Source organism: Peromyscus maniculatus, chromosome 3 (genome assembly GCF_049852395.1).
Source record: "Peromyscus maniculatus bairdii isolate BWxNUB_F1_BW_parent chromosome 3, HU_Pman_BW_mat_3.1, whole genome shotgun sequence".
Classification (NCBI taxonomy): domain Eukaryota; kingdom Metazoa; phylum Chordata; class Mammalia; order Rodentia; family Cricetidae; genus Peromyscus; species Peromyscus maniculatus.
The window spans coordinates 38,844,573-38,861,641 of record NC_134854.1 but is presented as its reverse complement, the minus strand read 5'-3'; the positions used below and the strand labels follow the sequence as shown (position 1 = coordinate 38,861,641).

Below are 17,069 nucleotides of genomic sequence, written 5' to 3'. Positions count from 1 at the left end.
AAAAAATTAGAGATAGGTATGTATTTCTCACTTTCTACTTGGTAGAACTAGGTATGTTACCTATTGACAAACAGGCCTGCTCCAGAGAGACCATCTATGAGCTATGTATTATGGATACACTGTCTACAAAATTGTTGAACAAATAAACATAGCAATTGTATCAGAGTAAATAACGACATTTCAAATTGTGAAGTTGGATTTCAATCTCATGTTTAGAAACATGCAAATCTGGCTCTTTCCAGCAGAGGGCAAACTTCAGTTGCAAATCAGGACTAAAGCCACTTGAATTTTTCTTGATTTTTTTTTATACAGTTTTTATGGTTTACATTTCTTTCAAGATTCAGTTGTCAATTTGTGCTTGAAAGAAATGCATTTATTTATAAGCTACATGGATCCTGTTATTGAGTGTTTGTTTTAAGGCGAGATACCCCTCGGGTGCAAAGGAGAGGCACAGTGGTAGCTCTTTCAGGATACTTGAGGGGTTAAGAAAGAAAACTGCTTGAGCCCGGACACCAGAATGGGGAACACAGCAAAACCCTGCCTTGGAACATGGAATAAACATTTTCCAGAGATACAAGAATCAGGAATTTGAATGTGGCTAGGGACAGTTTGCTGATTTGGGAGAGGAGGGACCGCTTCACTAACTTGCTTTGCTGGACTTTTCGGTTAGAAGTTGATAGCTTCTTGGCTGGGGCAGGGGACAAATCTTTGCTGAGTTGTCAGCCCAGCCAGCCAGTTCACAGATGTCATTCTAAGGAGAATCCACACTAAAGATACAGAATGCTGCCAATTCGTTATTTCTGCAGGAGTTATTTTACCTAGGGCTTAGCCACATGATGGTCCCTCCACTGGTGGCACAGACTTCAGGTGTTCAAATAATTGTCCTTCTCTTCCATTCCAGTGGCTGCTGCTTCCCCCTGTGCAGTCTGATCTGGGCATGGTGGAATTCTTGCAGTCCTGGCTCCTTGGGAGACAGAGGCAGGAGAGTTGCTTGGTCTTACAAGTTTCAGACCAGCTAGATAACACAGTCGGACTCTGGCTCAAATAGACCCCTCATGTTGGTCCCAAAAGGTGTTTTCTATTCCCCAATTTTCCTTCTGTGTGGTCAAAGCAGTTGGTTCCCTTTAAGAGTCTCGGGACACTTATGTTTATAAAGCTTCTAAGTTAAAAGGTCATGCCATCTGTTTAAATGTTGGTACACATAGCTGATTTATTTTCAAATGTTCATTACTGAATTATAAAATGAAACATACACTGAAGTAATGTTATAGTAGCTCCACATCCACCTCAGAGGTGAGGGGTGTCACTTTGGCTCTTTTCATGGGGCTTGGGGAAGGGTTAGGAAAAGCTTTCAACAATGTTCAGATTTTTTTTTTTTATTGCAAAGTAAAAGGCTTTCTGGAACTCTGATTCTCAAGTGGCACTTTTTCTTTTTAAAGCAACCTCCTTTTTTCTTTTTCTTTTCAAAGGGTATACACATCTATACTGTTTGTTCTATTGTCTGTTTAAAGATATATTTCTGTGTTTATATGTGAACAAACCATTTCCAAATAGATGATAGTCAGTTCTGTAGGAAGCTACACATGTGCATACTTTTGTGTGAGTACATGGTGTGGGCAAGGAGCACAAGGACAAGGGTTTCATCGCAAATGACTCTGGTTTGAATGTGTCCCTACAAGGCTCATGTGTTAGAATGTCAGCTCCCAATGCAGCAGTGTGGAGGGGTAGTGGGACTTCTTACAGCAGCTGTGGCCATGGACCATGAGCCTAACAGATGGACTGATCTCAGGATGACTGAGTTATCACAGGACAGGTTGTTATACAAGCAAATTCTGCTCCCCAAGTCCCCTCTAGCCTTGAGCATGCTGGGGCTAAGCTTAAAGGTCCTCACTAAGTGCTGGCCCCATGCTCTTGGACTTTGCAGCCTGCAGACCATAAGCCATGAGGGACTTTGTAACTCACCCAGTCTGTGATATTCTATTATTGCAGCAGGATATAAAAGGAGACAGGGATCTATTGGGTCTGGAGGAGAATTCATCGGTCTTCACAGAGTGACCCTGTCTGCCACTTCCTGCCTCCATCCGTGACTTTGCCTGTGCTGATGGGCTTGGCTTTTCCTGCTTTCCCACTCTTAAGCTCTTTCTTCTCTTCTTGCCACTTGGAAATTTCTCTAACAGGCTGCACAAGCATCCAAGAACTGCTTTCATTGCTGCATTCTGAGAGAAGTTGTTTTTGTTACCATTGAGGTGGTTAACACATTCACTGTGCTGCTATCTGTGTGTCTGACATAATAAACATGATTGATTTTCACAAGTTAGTCAGTCTCTGTTCCTACCCTGCCGCCCTCCACCCAGAGCTGTGCTAGGCAGCTAACTATCTTGTTGCTTATATCTGAACAATATATATATTGTTCAAGGACATTCTCTTTCCTTGCCATTTTTTCCTAAACATGTTTTTCCCCTCAAACTTTTTCCATTTAGCTTGGTGAACAATCTGTCACTCATGGTTTTTCCTTGTTGTCACATTGTACTTTCAGTGGTGTGCAGGACTCTCCTGAGTTTCTTTTCTTTGGCCTTTTCCTTTAGTGGAGGGGGTAAACAGCAGTGGATAGTTAAAGACACCAACGATCGCTTGCTGCGTTATCTAAGCACTGATTCTGTTCTAGATGTACTTCAGAGCTGTTTGTGCATATTAATACATTTAATGCTCATGAGGGTTCTATGACATACACACCTTATTGTCCCACATAAGGAAACAAGAGCAGAGGTAACCCTCATTCTCGTATAGCAAGTGCGTTTGTCTGCTGAACCGTCTCCCCAGACCTTTGCGTAGATGGCATTGAGGAGTTAGCTCTGTGGTCCTCGCTTACCTTGCCTAAGGCCCTGGCTTCCATCCCTAGCACTTCAAAACAAGCAAGCAGAAAAGACTTATTTACTCACTCTTCACGCTGCCTCATTGGCGTGCTGCTGTGTGCCATCCACTCATTAATTTTTAAACTGCATGCTGTGTTATTTTGTCCATTAGGAACTGTTGTGGAATATTATTTTAAGGTATGTTACTTTTGTTTATGCTGCATTTGTTTAACTCTGTGAAGCCGTGTTACTTTGCCTGTCTAAAACACCGGACGCTCTAATAAAGAACTGAACGGCTAATAGTGAGGTAGGGAGAGAAATAGGTGAGGCTGTCAGGCAGAGAGGATAAATAGAAGGAGAAATCTGGGGGGAAAAAAAGTAGCTAGAGGAGGAGGAGAACTCCAGGGGCCAGACACCCAGCTACACAGCAAGTCACAGAATAAGAGTAAGATTTACAGAAGTAAGAGAATGGGAAAAGCACAGAGGCAAAAGGTAGACAGGGCGAATTAAGTTAAGAAAAGCTGCCAAGAAACAAGCCAAACTAAGGCCGGACATTTATAAGTAATAATAAGCCTCCATGTGTGATTTATTTGGGAGCTGGGTGGTGGGGTCCCCAAAAGAGTAAAAGAAGATCCAACAACAAGGAATAAATGAACAGTCATATTTCTTTGCAAAAAAACTTTCCAACTCTGCTATCTCCATATGCCTATATTGCCATTTCAAAGACCCTCTAAATTTGACTAGGCTTCTGCAGGATAAATTTTTAGGAAAGCAGCTTTTTTATCTGTACAGCTTGGAAATACAAAGCAACATGCAGTTTCTGATTTTTCTTAGCGTGGTCCCTAACTTTCTTAATTCCTGTAAAACTAAATTCCACTAACTCCCAGACTTCTGTGTGCCTGGGAACTTCTCAAGGAGCTTGCTAAAAATACAGAGCCTTAGGTAACAGATTCAAATACTTGGGATGTAAATATCCTCTAGTCACCAAAATATGAAGGAGGAGGTGGGTTGTGGAGTGGGGAAGGCAGGAGCCGTGAGCTCTGTAGACCCGTACAGTGAAGTGCTTTTCAGCACAGCCATTCAGGAAGCTGATGGAGTAGAAAGATTTAGCCCCATTATTAGGTCCCTTGCTGCCTTTTGGGTAGTAGCCACCTTTTAAAATTTAGCTTGCAGCTGTGGTGGGAACCAAGGGTGCCTTGTGTATTTAGTCTACAAGTAGCTGAACTTCTCCTGAGAAGGTCGAGGAGGAGCCTAAGAGGTTGTTATGGTCCATTTTCTTAAAAAAAAGATTTATTTTTCTGTGTGTGTGTTTTTTTTTCCTGCATGCTCGGTGCCCACCAAGGCTGTAAGAGTGGGCTAGCTCCCCAGAACTGAAGAAGCCAGCACCCCTAAGTGAGTTCTAGGAAACAGACTTGAGTCCTCTACAGAGCAGGGCGCTCTTAGCTGCTGAGCCATCTCACTAGCCCTGGATTTTTTTTTTTTTTTTTAAGAACTCTGTTCAGTCCCACACCCTCCTTTTGTCTCTGGGGTTTGTGAAGGGGGCATGCTCCTGCCAATAGGAACAGAGGACAGTCAAGGGGTTTTAAAAGCTGCTACTGGGTGGCAGTTTTGGCCTTTTCTCTATGTTGGTGTCCTTTTCTGCTGAATTGTGTATTTTAAAATTGCTTTGTTTTCACAGTCTCTTGAATTTATTATCTTATTTCCAACAGGAGGGAGAGGGGGAAGGGATCTGTGTCTAAGCTGAGGCATTTTGCCTTTATCCTGCTGGTAGGGTCCTACCAGGCTGCACACCAAGAGGGAGTTGGAGCTGTTGCAAAGGGAGGGTTCCATTACACAGCGTTCAGTCAGGACATTTCCTGGGTTTCTGCTTCTCTTTGTCTGTTGGTTGGAGGGACACTGTGAGAGCTGCCAAGTCCCTAGATCTATGTTTGTTGGCGCTTGGCCCATGACTGTGGGAACAACTGCTCGGTGTAACTCTAAGGTGTGGGGTATTTTGTTTCTGAAATGAAGAAGTAGGAGAAAGCCAACAAGAGTGGCCTCTGGGTCAGGGAAAGGGAAAAAAATCTCCCTCCTGCTGAGACACACACAGCAGACCCTAAAGGGAGACAGGCAACCAGGAAAAACAAGACAAATTTCCAGGTGGTTTCTGTTGCCTGTGCAATGTGAGCCTTTTTTTCTGCCCTAAGTGCAGAGATGTTCAGTAATTCTGTGTCTCGTTGATATTATTTTAATGGGAAGATTTTTCTCACAGGGATCTCCTAGGGGAAAAATAACACTGCAGCAGCTTTCTGTGTTCTACATATGTGCTTTCAAGAACATTATCTATTAATAATAAACAATTACTAGCTTAATTATCTATTAAGTTATTTGTTGCCTACCTGTGTGCACATTTCCCCAATATATATATTATGTATGCTATAATATATATATATATATATATACATATGTATATATATATTCTCTATAAGTATCATGGATGGTAAAATACAAATGCATTTTAATGTTTTTTCCAATCTACACTAGACCCCCACCCCCACTGCTGTGAACTAGATCCATGGCCTTACCACGCTCTAGCAAAGGGCTCTGCCATTGAACCCCGCCATAGCCCCATAGTAGATTTAAATTTTTTTCTTTTTTTTTGTATTTTTGAGATTATAATATAATTACAACATTTCTGCCTTCCCTTTCTTCCTTTCGAACCCTGCCATATACCCCTGCCTACTCTCCTTCAAATCCGTGGCCTTTTGTTCTAATTGTTATTGCATGCATATATGTATCTGTACTATATGTGTATTTATTCCTAAATGCAATCTGTTCAGTCTGTATAATGTTGCTTGCGTGTATGTTTTCAGGGCTGGTCATCTAGCACTGGACAATCATTTGGTGTCCTCTTCCCTGGAGGACCACCTCTCCTGCCCCCATTGTTTCTCAGTTGGCTGTAGTTCTTTGTGAAGGGTCAAGGCCTTGTGTGCTTTCCCCTAAGCAGCTGGGCAGTCCATTGGTGTCTCCTTGGTCAGCTCAGGTTGGTGAGGCTTTATGGACGTAGCTTCCGACGTTACTAAGAAACACACTCCCACAGCAAACTGCCTGCTTCTCTGTCCCTTACGGTCCTTCTGACCCTCGTCTGCAATGTTCCCTGAGCCTTAGGCATGAGAGTGTTTTATAGCTGTATCCATTGGGACTGGGCTCCACAATACTACATTTTGATTGGTTGCGGTTTTCTTTAGTGGTCTCTGTCTGTTGCAAAGAGAAGTTTCCTTGATGAGGGGCGAGGCCTGCATTTATCTCCACAGTAGATTTTGACCATGGATTTTATCAGTCATCTTATGATTTGACTTGAGTAATTTTTTTTTAACTTAAAAAGGTTCCTTACCAGACCAATGACTAATTGCAATGAACATTTGCAAGTAAAACTGAGTGGACAAAAGGGTGTGCTGTGTGACATACTGCAGTTCCCAGTGCCACTGCAATGAATAGATATGTGATAGAGAGGTGGGCAAGACAGAGGAATCAAGTGATTTTTTAAAAAAAATTTTATTTCTGTTTTTTTTCACTTTTCTTTTGGGAGGAGGCCCCAAGGGAGGAGGGCAGACAGGGAAGGACTTAGAAATGAGTGGGATGGGGTGGATGATGTGAAATTCCCAAAGAATCAATAAAAAATAAATGGTTTCTTTTTTTTTTTTTTTGGCCAGGCTGACCTCAAACTCACAGAGGTCCACCTGCCTCTGCCTCCCAAGTGCTGAGATTAAAGGCCACCACTGCCTGGCTCCTCATTCTTAAAAAGGGTAGAAACTACAGATCTAAACATTGTAACTATCTTTGGATTTGTACAAAAAATTACTCATGTAACACAAAATACTGTGCAGCACGTTCTCCTGTGTCACTGTAGGGTTTTGGACAGGTGAGGCGTACTGAATTTTGATTTGACTGAGCAGCACGTCTACACAGTCAATACGAAGAGACACCCGAGTGAAAGCAGAAACACTGGCTCCATCTCCTCTCCTTTTCTTACCAGGCTCTGTTATGTGGTTTACTTGTGACATGTCCTGAGGATCCACTGAGGTATTTAGAGCACATGATCATAGTCATCATTCAAAATGGTCTGGAAAACCTTCTCTGGTAAGTGTTGTTTTGTTGTGTGTTAGGGAAGTATTTTGAAAGCCAAGAACTTTGTATAGTATCATGATAAGATCTTGCCAATGAACATTTCAAGTCAGGGTCTTGTTAAAGAATCCCTCCATAGGCTATTAGGTCCCCAAGATTTAATGTGAACAATATATTCACTGATTTTCTCAGTGGAGAACAGAGTAAGCTCCCATTTGTGCTCCTAGGACAGAATGTTTCAAGGTGAGGATGAGGAAAGGGTGGCACACTGTTCTCAGGAACTCGGCAAATTCTGGTGATGCTGACCTGCCTCCTCAGGGCAAGCACCCTCCTGCTCCTCATGCCCACACGAGAATCAGTGACTCAGTTAGGGAATTACTTCAAAATGGAATTAATTTTGACCTTTGTAATTTTCTTTGTAATTTTATTAAAGGGACATGTGCATTGATCCATCACTGAAACCAAAAATTCGAAGACTTTCTGAAACTTACCTGGAACAACTTTTTGGACTGGATGACCAGCTGGTAATTAATCAAGCACTTCAAAACACATCTTAAGTTCCGATGGAAATACCCAAACAGATTTTAGGTTTTACAGGGGGCAGGATGCATGAGGTCAGAATCTCCTTGGAATTGAGGCCATTCAGGAAAGTAGTAACAACACACACAGAACCAAACACGTCCATTCTGACTGTCTGCCATTCTCCCTCTCTTCCTCTCATGGGCAGAAATAGCATTCCGAAAGTTGGGTTTAACAGCACACCCTATAATCTCAGGAGGCTGAGGCAGGAGGATGGAGAGATTGAGGGGCAACTCGGGCTCCTTGGCAAGATCCTCTCAAAAACAAAGCAACAGCCTTCGAGGACTCTTTAAAGCGGGGTAGTCTCTTTCCTTCCTAGTTACTCCTTTTGTGTTCCTCCCTCCACTGTCTGCTGGTGGCCCCCATGAAGGAGCATACAGGGAATCATGCTTATAAAGTTATAACCAAAATGTTAGTGAGATTGAACTTGAAAACCAGATCTGGTTGTCCCTGAAATGAGGAGCCTGATCCAGCAACTCCTCTAAAGAAAAATGGGAATAATAGAGGATTTGGAGATTTTTAGAGCAGTGTGTGTGTGCTGGCAAAAATTACATGGAGAGAGAAATGTAAACAAAAATTAGATATGCTTAGGACAGTGTATGGCATTTGGTAATGCCAGGGATATGGCCCGTGTAAGCCCAAGTAAAACTTGGGGGCTCTCAGTAAAGTTGGACATTGAAAATTGCAATCAAAGTCATATTCAAAGTGAGTGCTGAGACCCCGGAACACAAGGATGGGTTGTGGTTAGCCTTAATCCTCAGTGTTCTGCAACAGAGAAACAGATGCAGAGGACTGGGATGTTCTGCCAAGTCTGGGATTAGCTGGAGGCACAAGTGCATGGGCTAGAACCCATGCATCTGATCAGAACTGATGTGCATTATGGCGTGTAGATTAAGTAACACTTCATCAACTACAGAGCTTTGATCTACTACAGAGTGCAGATATCTGCATGCTGTATTCTTGGAGATATTTGGGGGCAACCTCAGGGACTAAAAGAGAGGGGCAGAGGACAGGATTCTGGGCTCTCCATTTCCATCTTTTCTCTCTAGAGTAAGTTTGCTTTCAATGTTATTTTGATTGAAAAAAAACCAAGCCATTGCTGTAAATAGGCTAACATGTTGGAAAACACTGATGGAGAGAGAGAGAGAGAGAGAGAGAGAGAGAGAGAGAGAGAGAGAGAGAGAGAGAGAGAGAGAGAGAGAGAACTTCCTGGCCAGTATTTTGACAAGGATCACAGAAGACATGAAATCAGGTTTCACCAATGTCTGTAGAAGTCCTTATGGAATCTTTAAACTACTGGGAAGAATTCCAAGAGGCATCAACAGTTCAAACCTAAAGTTCTACTGGAAAATAGATATGCTTTGTGATATTAAAGCACAAAGGAAAAAATGATGGAAGCTGATTCAGACCTTGGTAGGAGTGTGGTAATTTGCCAAGGTATAGAACACATGCTATAATAAATTGACAAAAAAGTAACTATGAGATTTGACCTTTTAGCAACACTGAAGAAAATGTCTTAGATATAAAAATGTGAATCTCCAGGTGCTCTGGGTTGCTTAATTAGAGAGCTCAGCCTAGGTTGGATGTAGATTAATTCACTTTTTCACACTCAGAAAAAAATATTAAAAATAACAACATTGAAGAATGAACATTAATCCTCAGTGAATTTGACATTTCAAATCATTGTATAGTAATATTAGCTTTATTTGAAATGATTTTATTAAAATGATTTATTAGCTTTATTTTACTGATTTTACTTTTTTTTTCAAGACATGATTTCTCTGTGTAATAGCTCTGGCTGTTCTAGAACCTGCTTTGTAGACCAGGTAGGCCTTGAACTCACAGAGATCTGTTTGCTTATGCCTCCCGAGTGCTGGGATTAAAGGCATGTGCTGCCACACCTGGCTGATTTTCACAAAAATTTAAAGGTCACAAACTATTACATCTCACATTGCTTAAGGTTGCTTTGCAGGATTTTACAATCTCACACTATACAGTTTTACACAGTAGGGCTGCCTATATCTGCCTGTTCATAAAATATCATGTGTCTTGTCACTTAGAAGACTGGACATAGGGAACTGGGCAAGCCAAAAAGATGCTCTTAAAAAGCTGAAATTGCTTTCATAACCACAGACAGAAAGACAGTTTAATTATGCAACCCAAGATGAGAGACTCAACCTTTGTGAGGAATAGAGTAACCCCACGACTCAATTCCCATTTCTTAGGAAAAAAAAACAAAAACCTCCATATGTGCCTACTAACGACAAGAGAGGATACTTGGAAACTTCTCACGATGGAAAAGTTGAAACATACAGGAAAGTGAGAGACTGTCACAGTTAATGCTGCAATCCAGCCTGAACGACAGCTATCCCATTGCATGTCTAGTTTATTTCCCTTCTGTCCTCGTCAGAGTATTGGAAGACCAATCTTAGGACTTATTTCTGATATGGGACAGAAGAATCTCTCAGCCAGGACACAGGAAATCTTCAGTTATACTAAATTTTTTAAAAATCCTTAGGTGTGTGTCCCTGACAGGAAAAGATGGCTGTAGAGAACATAAATGCAATACTAGGGTAGAGCATGGTGGCAGCCGAGGAAGCGCTCTAGTGGTGGTCCCACAGACATACCACGTCAAACATCCTTCAGACTACACACGTTTGCCTGTCCAAGTGCTGGGGAAGCCAAGTGAGGGACCATGGAGCCGGCTTTCAGTGTAACAAAGGGTCACTGAAGGCAGGAAGGACACAGTTGCCTATCTAACCCGTCCCCTAACCTCAAGCAGCTCAGCATCCAGGGAGATACCATCCTGTGGTGATATTGTGTCCCCCAATATATTGTGCACCCTAGTAAACTTATCTGGGGTCAGAGAACAGAACAGCCATTAGACAGACATAGAGGCCAGAAAATGGTGGCACACACACCTTTAATCCTATGACTTGGGAGGCAGAGATCAGTCTGGATCTCTGTGAGTTCAAAGCCACACTGGAAACAGCCAGGCATGGTGACACACACCTTTAATCCCAGGAAGTGATGGCAGGAAGCAGAAAGGTATATAAGGCCTGAGGACCAGGAACTAGAGCCTGGTTAAGCTTTTAGCAGCAGTTCAGCTTTCAGTTTGAGGAAACAAGATCAGCTGAGAAGTTGGCCAGGTGAGGTTGTATGTGGCTTGTTCTACTTCTCTGATCTTTCAGCGTTCACCCCAATACCTGGCTCTGGGTTTGTTTTTATTAATAAGACCTTTGAAGATTCGTGCTACACCACCCCCTTTGCCAGAGGACAGAGGCTAAAGTTCAGGCTTTAGACTGGACAGTCAGTACTAGGTCTGCCTCAGTGCAAGCCAGTGTTTGGAAGACCCTACAACCCTAATGCCCTGCCGGTTCCTGCAGACAGGCTGGGTGATGAGAGCAACCGTCCTCCCTCAACCTAGGGCAGTACAGCAGGGAGCAGGACTCCCCTGTCCCTCCTCTGGGACAGGCTCGGCCTTAGAGGTCAGTGCCAGGTCCACCATAGTGAGACCCAGCCCTCCACATACACTGGAGGCCCTATACCCAGGACAGGCCCTGGCCTTTGCTAGAGACTTGTGTGTTAGTGCGTGTTGTGAGTGACAGTCCTCTGAGCCAAATAATTGCTGTCTGGGGTAGTTCACCTGTACCCCCTTGCAAGAGGACCACCCCAGCTTTGCTTGTTGACTGTTTACACTCCCTTTATGCATGAGTGGGGAGAGTCATGGCACCCTTACCTGCTCCTGTCTCCTGGTATAAATGACTCTGTGTGATTGCACATGGCTGGAATATATAGACTAGGGCTGACACAAGGGGGCTCTATCTATGCAGCTGTGAGGATGTCCTCATCACTGCTGAGCAAAGGCTTTTTGGGTGCAACCTGGGGGCAAGAGCACCCACACTCTGTAAGTAATCCTCACCTGTGCTTTGTAAGGAAGCCAGATAAACTCAGCAGCTCCTCAGCGTGAACTTCGGCAGACTTATGTTGCACTTTGTTGTTGAGACCTTAGGAGAATGGGTAGACATTATTGATATCTCCCCTGGGAAGGAATTTTAGTGACAGTGGGACCAACTGTAGTTTGGCCCTTCACCATTTCCAGCCTTGAAATGAACCTGGGGCACATGCATCCTCCAGAGACTCGGAGGTTCTCTGAAGCTGTGGACTAGCAAGGGCTGTTTCTTTCATCGTCTCCTAACGTCTGGCGGAACAGCTGTTGCCAAGCCAGTGCTCACCAGCTGGAGTCTGGAGTTCCCGAGGGAACAGGCCGAGTCCTCACCTCTGGTCTGCATAAGTGCTTTGGCATGGATCACTGACAGCTGCATCATGGCTTCAGCACTGATCCCTGACTGTTTCCTGGGTGTGGGACATGGTAGTCAACGCAACACTTTTCCCTAGAACTTAGTTCCAGGCTGGATGAACCTAACAGTGGACAGATTCTTGTGGCTCTCATCACCAGGCCTTCCTGTACCTAGGGCTTCTCTAACTGCTTTGGTACTGGAAGAAGAAAAGCTACCCAGCCTGTTGAATTCTGTACTGGCTAAAGCCACTTCTGGCTTGTTGCTGTAGCCCTGACTTTGGACCACATCTACCCAGAGCAGTGTAGGTATTGGTTCCTCCCCAGAGTTGTGCATTCTTGGCAGGCAGTTGGCTCAGGTGGTGTGCTGGCTAGTTTTATGTCAATTTGACACAAGCTAAAGTCATCTGAGAGAAAGGACTCTTAATTAAGAAAATGCTTCCGTAAGATTGGGCTGTAGGCAAGCCTGTAGGGCATTTTCTTAATTAGTGATTGATGTGGGAGGGCCCAGGTTACTGTGGGTGGTACCACCACTGTGGGTGGTGCCATCCCTGGGGGAGTAGTCCTGCTTTTTATGAGAAAGCAGGCCAAGGAAGCCATGAGGACTGTCTTAGTTACTGTTCTATTGCTGTGAAGAGACATCATGACTAAGGCAACTCTTATGAAAGAAATCATTTAATTAGGGCCTGCATTACAGTTTCAGAGGGTGAGTTTGTTATCATCATGGTCGGAGTACTGTGGGAGCATGGTAGCACTCGGGCACTAGAGATGTAGCTGAGCACTACATTCTGATCCATAGGCAGCAGACAGAGAGAAAGAAACACTGGGCATGGTGTGTGCTATTTGAAACTTCCAATCCCACCCCCAACAAGGCCACAACTCGTAATCCTTCTAATCCTTCTCAAATAGTTTCACTCCCTTGTGACTAAGCATTCAAATATATGAGTCTATGGGGACCATTCTTATTCAAACTACAAGGAGGCAAGCCAGTGAGCAGCACTCCTCCATGGCCTCTGCATCAGCTCTTACCTCAAGGATCCTGTCTTCTTTGAGTTCCTATCCTGACTGCCTTCAACAATGGACTAAGATGTGGAAGTGTAAACAAATCCTTTTCTCCCTTCCTGGGGGATGCCTTTCTGTACACTGTGAATATATGTTGTTCCCATTGGTTAATAAATATGCTCCTTTGACCTATGGCAAGGCAGCTTAGAGGCAGGTGGGAAATCCAAGAGAGACAGGAAAGAGACAGGTAGAGTCTAGAGAGATGCGAGCCAGCTGCCAAAGGAGCAACATGTAATGGGATGCAGATAAAGCCACAGAGCACGTGGCCATACATAGATTAATAGTTATGGGTTGAGTTAAGTTATAAGAGCTAGCTAGCAAGAAGCCTACCATAAGTCATACAGTTTATAAATAAGATTATTTTATAATCACCACAGGGCTGGGTGGGACTGGAGAAAACCTTCTGACTACATGCCCAATTTGCTCTTGGTCATGGTGTTTCATCACAGGACAGGAGCCCTAACTAAGACTGCTGGTGAGAGCTCAGTGCCTTTAGTGGCCACTGGTGCAACGTTGGAGCCTCAGGGTAGGCTGTCCACAGTCTTTCTTCCCAGAGCTGAACAGAATCCTAGGAATAGTGTCTGAGCATGTGTTAACTGTGGCATCCAGGCTACCTCAGCCCCAAGAAGAGGCTGTAGACAGGGGTGCTCTTGAGGTACTCTCCTGGATCTTTTTGAACAACACATCAATGTGTATTCAGACAGTGTTCTGAGATTGGACTGCTCTTTAGTATTGGAGCAATAGTCGTCTTAGGGTTTTTTATTGCTGTGAAGAGACACCATGACCATAGCAACTCTTATAAAGAAAACATTTAATTGGGATGGCTTGCCTTAGTGGTGTACAGGCAGATGTGGTGCCGGAGCTGAGAGTGCTACATCTTGATTAACACACTGAGTGAAGCTTGAGAAAAATACCTCAAAGCCCACCCCCACAGTGACACACTTCCTCTGATCAATCCACACCTCCTAATAGTGACACTCCCTTTTGGGGGGCATGTTCTTTCAAACCACCACAGTAGTGTTAGCTGCAGCCCTTTGGAACGTTTGGACCAGGGCACTATCCTGTGCTGAAAGAGTAAGATGACTGCAGAGAGATAGACAGGAAACAGCAGCTGCTTAGAAATCTAGGTTTGGCAAGTAAACGAAACCAGACTAGGAAGGGGAGGGGGGGAAGTGCCTACTCCTTCACAATGCCTCATACCAGCAGGCATCAAGAGCTTTGAGGAAACCATGGCCTCACCTAAATGAGGTGCCAGAAACCCACCAGATGTCTAGTATGGGAGAACTCTTAGAGAATTTGAAACAACTGCTTTTACAATCTCAGTGAGCTTAAAGAAAAACACAAGTGTTTCAATACTATAAAAAGCAACAAAGTCTTAAAAGTCAGTTCAAATATACTGTCCAAGATGATGGGAGAGATTCACTGTAACCCCTATGGAAATATCAATAACTCCCCCCTCCCCTTTCACAAAATCAGAGAAAATAATCCTAAAATACATATGCTACCACACACACACACACACACACACACACACACACACACACACACACACAATCCTGAGTAGCCAAAGCTACTTTGTGCAAAAAGAACAAATCAGGAGGCATTGTATTATCTGACTTGAAAACACTCCACAAAGCTGTAGTACACAGGAAAACATGAAACAGAACAGAGAGCCTAGAAACTGGTGTATATACAGCCAACAGATTGTCAAGGAAGCTGTGTGAGAGTGTGCTGGAGAAAGGACAATTTGTCAATAAATGTTATTGGGAAAGTTGGGAATTAACATGCAGAATGAAGTTAGACCCCTGTCTCTCACCAGGAACACCAAGTATCAGCTCAGAATGGATTAAAGACTTAAATGTAAGATCCCAAACTGTGAAACTACTAGAAGAAAACAGGAAAGTAGAATGGACAAGGTTTTTTGTTTGAGAAGACCCCAAAAATAGAGGTTAACAAAAGTAGTGGGGTTCTATGAAACTCAGAAGTTTGTATTTAGGAAAAGAATTGGTTATGGAAGTGAAATGCAGCCTACAAAATGGGAGAAACTATAAAGACTATATAGTTGGATTGGTATCCAGCATGTATAAGGAACTATAAAAACTTAATAGCCCAACCCTCAAATTACCTGATTCAAAAGCAGGCGATTGAGGCAAATTGACATTTTTCAAAAGAAGACACATAAATGACCAACAGGTCTATGAAAAATGTTCAACATCATTCTTACGGAAATACATCAAAGCACAGTGAGGGTGATGCCTACTCCAGGAAGAATGACTGATACATTTTGATGAGGATGCACAGAAAAGGGAGCTACCATATTGTCCTGCCTCTTCGTATACATTAAAAGGAAATGAAGCTGGGCAGTGGTGGCGCACGCCTTTAATCCCAGCACTCGGGAGGCAGAGCCAGGTGGATCTCTGTGAGTTCGAGGCCAGCCTGGTCTACAGAGCGAGATCCAGGAAAGGCGCAAAGCTACACAGAGAAACCCTGTCTCGAAAAACCAAAAAAAAAAAAAAAAGGAAATGAAGTCAGTATATTGAATAGACATCTGGAGAGCCTCTAATTATAACACTTGAGAGACTGAGGCAGGAGGATCATGAGTTGACATGCAGCCAGGGCAAGATCATGGGACTGTCTCCAAAAAAAGCTACAGATGTCTGTAATCCCACACTAATTTCATACTGGTCACAGTAGCCAAAGAATAGTAACATTTCTATCTGGAGATGAATGACTAAAGAATGTGTACATACACACAGCAGAATAATGCAACCATGAAAAAATGGAATTCTCTCATTTCCAGAAACATGAACAGAGATAACATTAAAGGAAACAAGCCAGGCTGGGAAAGATCAGTGTCTTGGGATCTCACTGGTAGAATCTAAAAAAAAAGTTGATCTCATAAAAGTTGAGATTAGAATGGTGGTTATCAGAGGCCTGGGAGATTGGAGCTGGAGGAAACAGTGGAGACAGAATTGTTAGTGGCCCAGTTATAGTTAGGTAGGAGTGAGATGTTCCAGCTGTAGAAGTGATTACAGCTTGTGATGTACCAAGCATTTAACAAAGACAGAAGAAGTGTTGGCAAGATGGGATCTACATGGTAGGAGAGAACTTTCTGTCTCCTACAAGCTATCCTTTGACCTTCACATATGAGCTGTGGCACACACACACACACACACACACACACACACACACACACACACACACACACATACACACACACACACACAACAGCATAAATAAATAAAAATGCAATAAAATAATTTTAAAAAGCTAGAAGAAAGGTTTTTGGAAGTTATTACCATAAAGAAGTGGTAGATGTTTGAGGAGATACATTTAATTGGACCTAAACATCACCCAGTGTGTATTAAGCAAGACACTACATAGTGTCTCATTAATATGTATACTTTTTGTTTGTATGTGTCTCTTGAAATAATTGTAAAAAAGAAAAACAAGACAAAAACAGTGCCATTGTTTTACATAATTGCAACAATTGTTGAATATTTCCGAGTGCTAATTATATTCAGGCATAATTATTCCATTTCAGAGTTTCCCAAAGTCTCAAAAATGTCTTCTTATTTAATGTCTGTTAAAGTCAGAATTCAGAGTCCTCATATTGTACTTGGTTGCGTGTATCTGATTCTTCTGTAATTGACAACAGTTCTCCTGTCTTGTTTCTATTAAGTGTCTTATAAACTACATTTTCATTCTTTGTTCTAGTCATTTTTGTTGCTAGGTTTTCTATATCTACTGAAGAAATTTGATGTCAATAAGGTTCCTTTCCTTCTTCTTTTTTTTTTTTTTAAATAAAAAGCCTTTAAAAATGATTCTATATGTAGGGGTGTTTTGCCTGCATGCATATCCAGGTACCTCCTGTATGCAGTTCCCAAGGAGACCAAAAAGGGCACAGAATCCCTTGGAAGTAGAGTTACAGATGGTTGTGAAATGCTGTGTAGGTACTGGAAATCAAACCCAGGTCCTCTGCAAAATCAGACAGTGTTTCTAACTGCTGAACCATCTCTCTAGTCCTTTGCATTTTTCTTTTTGCATGCTAATGCTTTATCAACCTTGGAGGCCCATATGGTCTGGTTGACTGACTTAATTAATGCATCATAAGTCTTTAGAAGTTTTAACATAAAAGTTAATTACCAGTGATCATAATTACTGCTCACAACTGA

General features: G+C 42.8%; 1 protein-coding gene across 13 annotated transcripts in view; it reads left to right on the top strand.

The window, feature by feature from the left end:
- Positions 1–17,069, top strand: part of Fbxl13 (F-box and leucine rich repeat protein 13) — a 214,800-nt gene that overhangs the window by 9,941 nt on the left and 187,790 nt on the right. For 12 of the 13 annotated variants that reach the window (XR_013049550.1, XM_076565962.1, XM_076565963.1 and 9 more), the window contains 2 exons: positions 6,868–6,971; positions 7,390–7,480. Coding sequence is in view for 11 of the 13 variants with exons in the window: in XM_076565962.1 (XP_076422077.1) it covers positions 6,868–6,971; positions 7,390–7,480 (195 nt within the window). In the remaining 2 variants the exon portion in view is untranslated. Of the gene's footprint in view, positions 1–6,867; positions 6,972–7,389; positions 7,481–17,069 lie in introns of those variants that run through there. The other variant, XM_076565967.1, reaches the window with a different exon arrangement.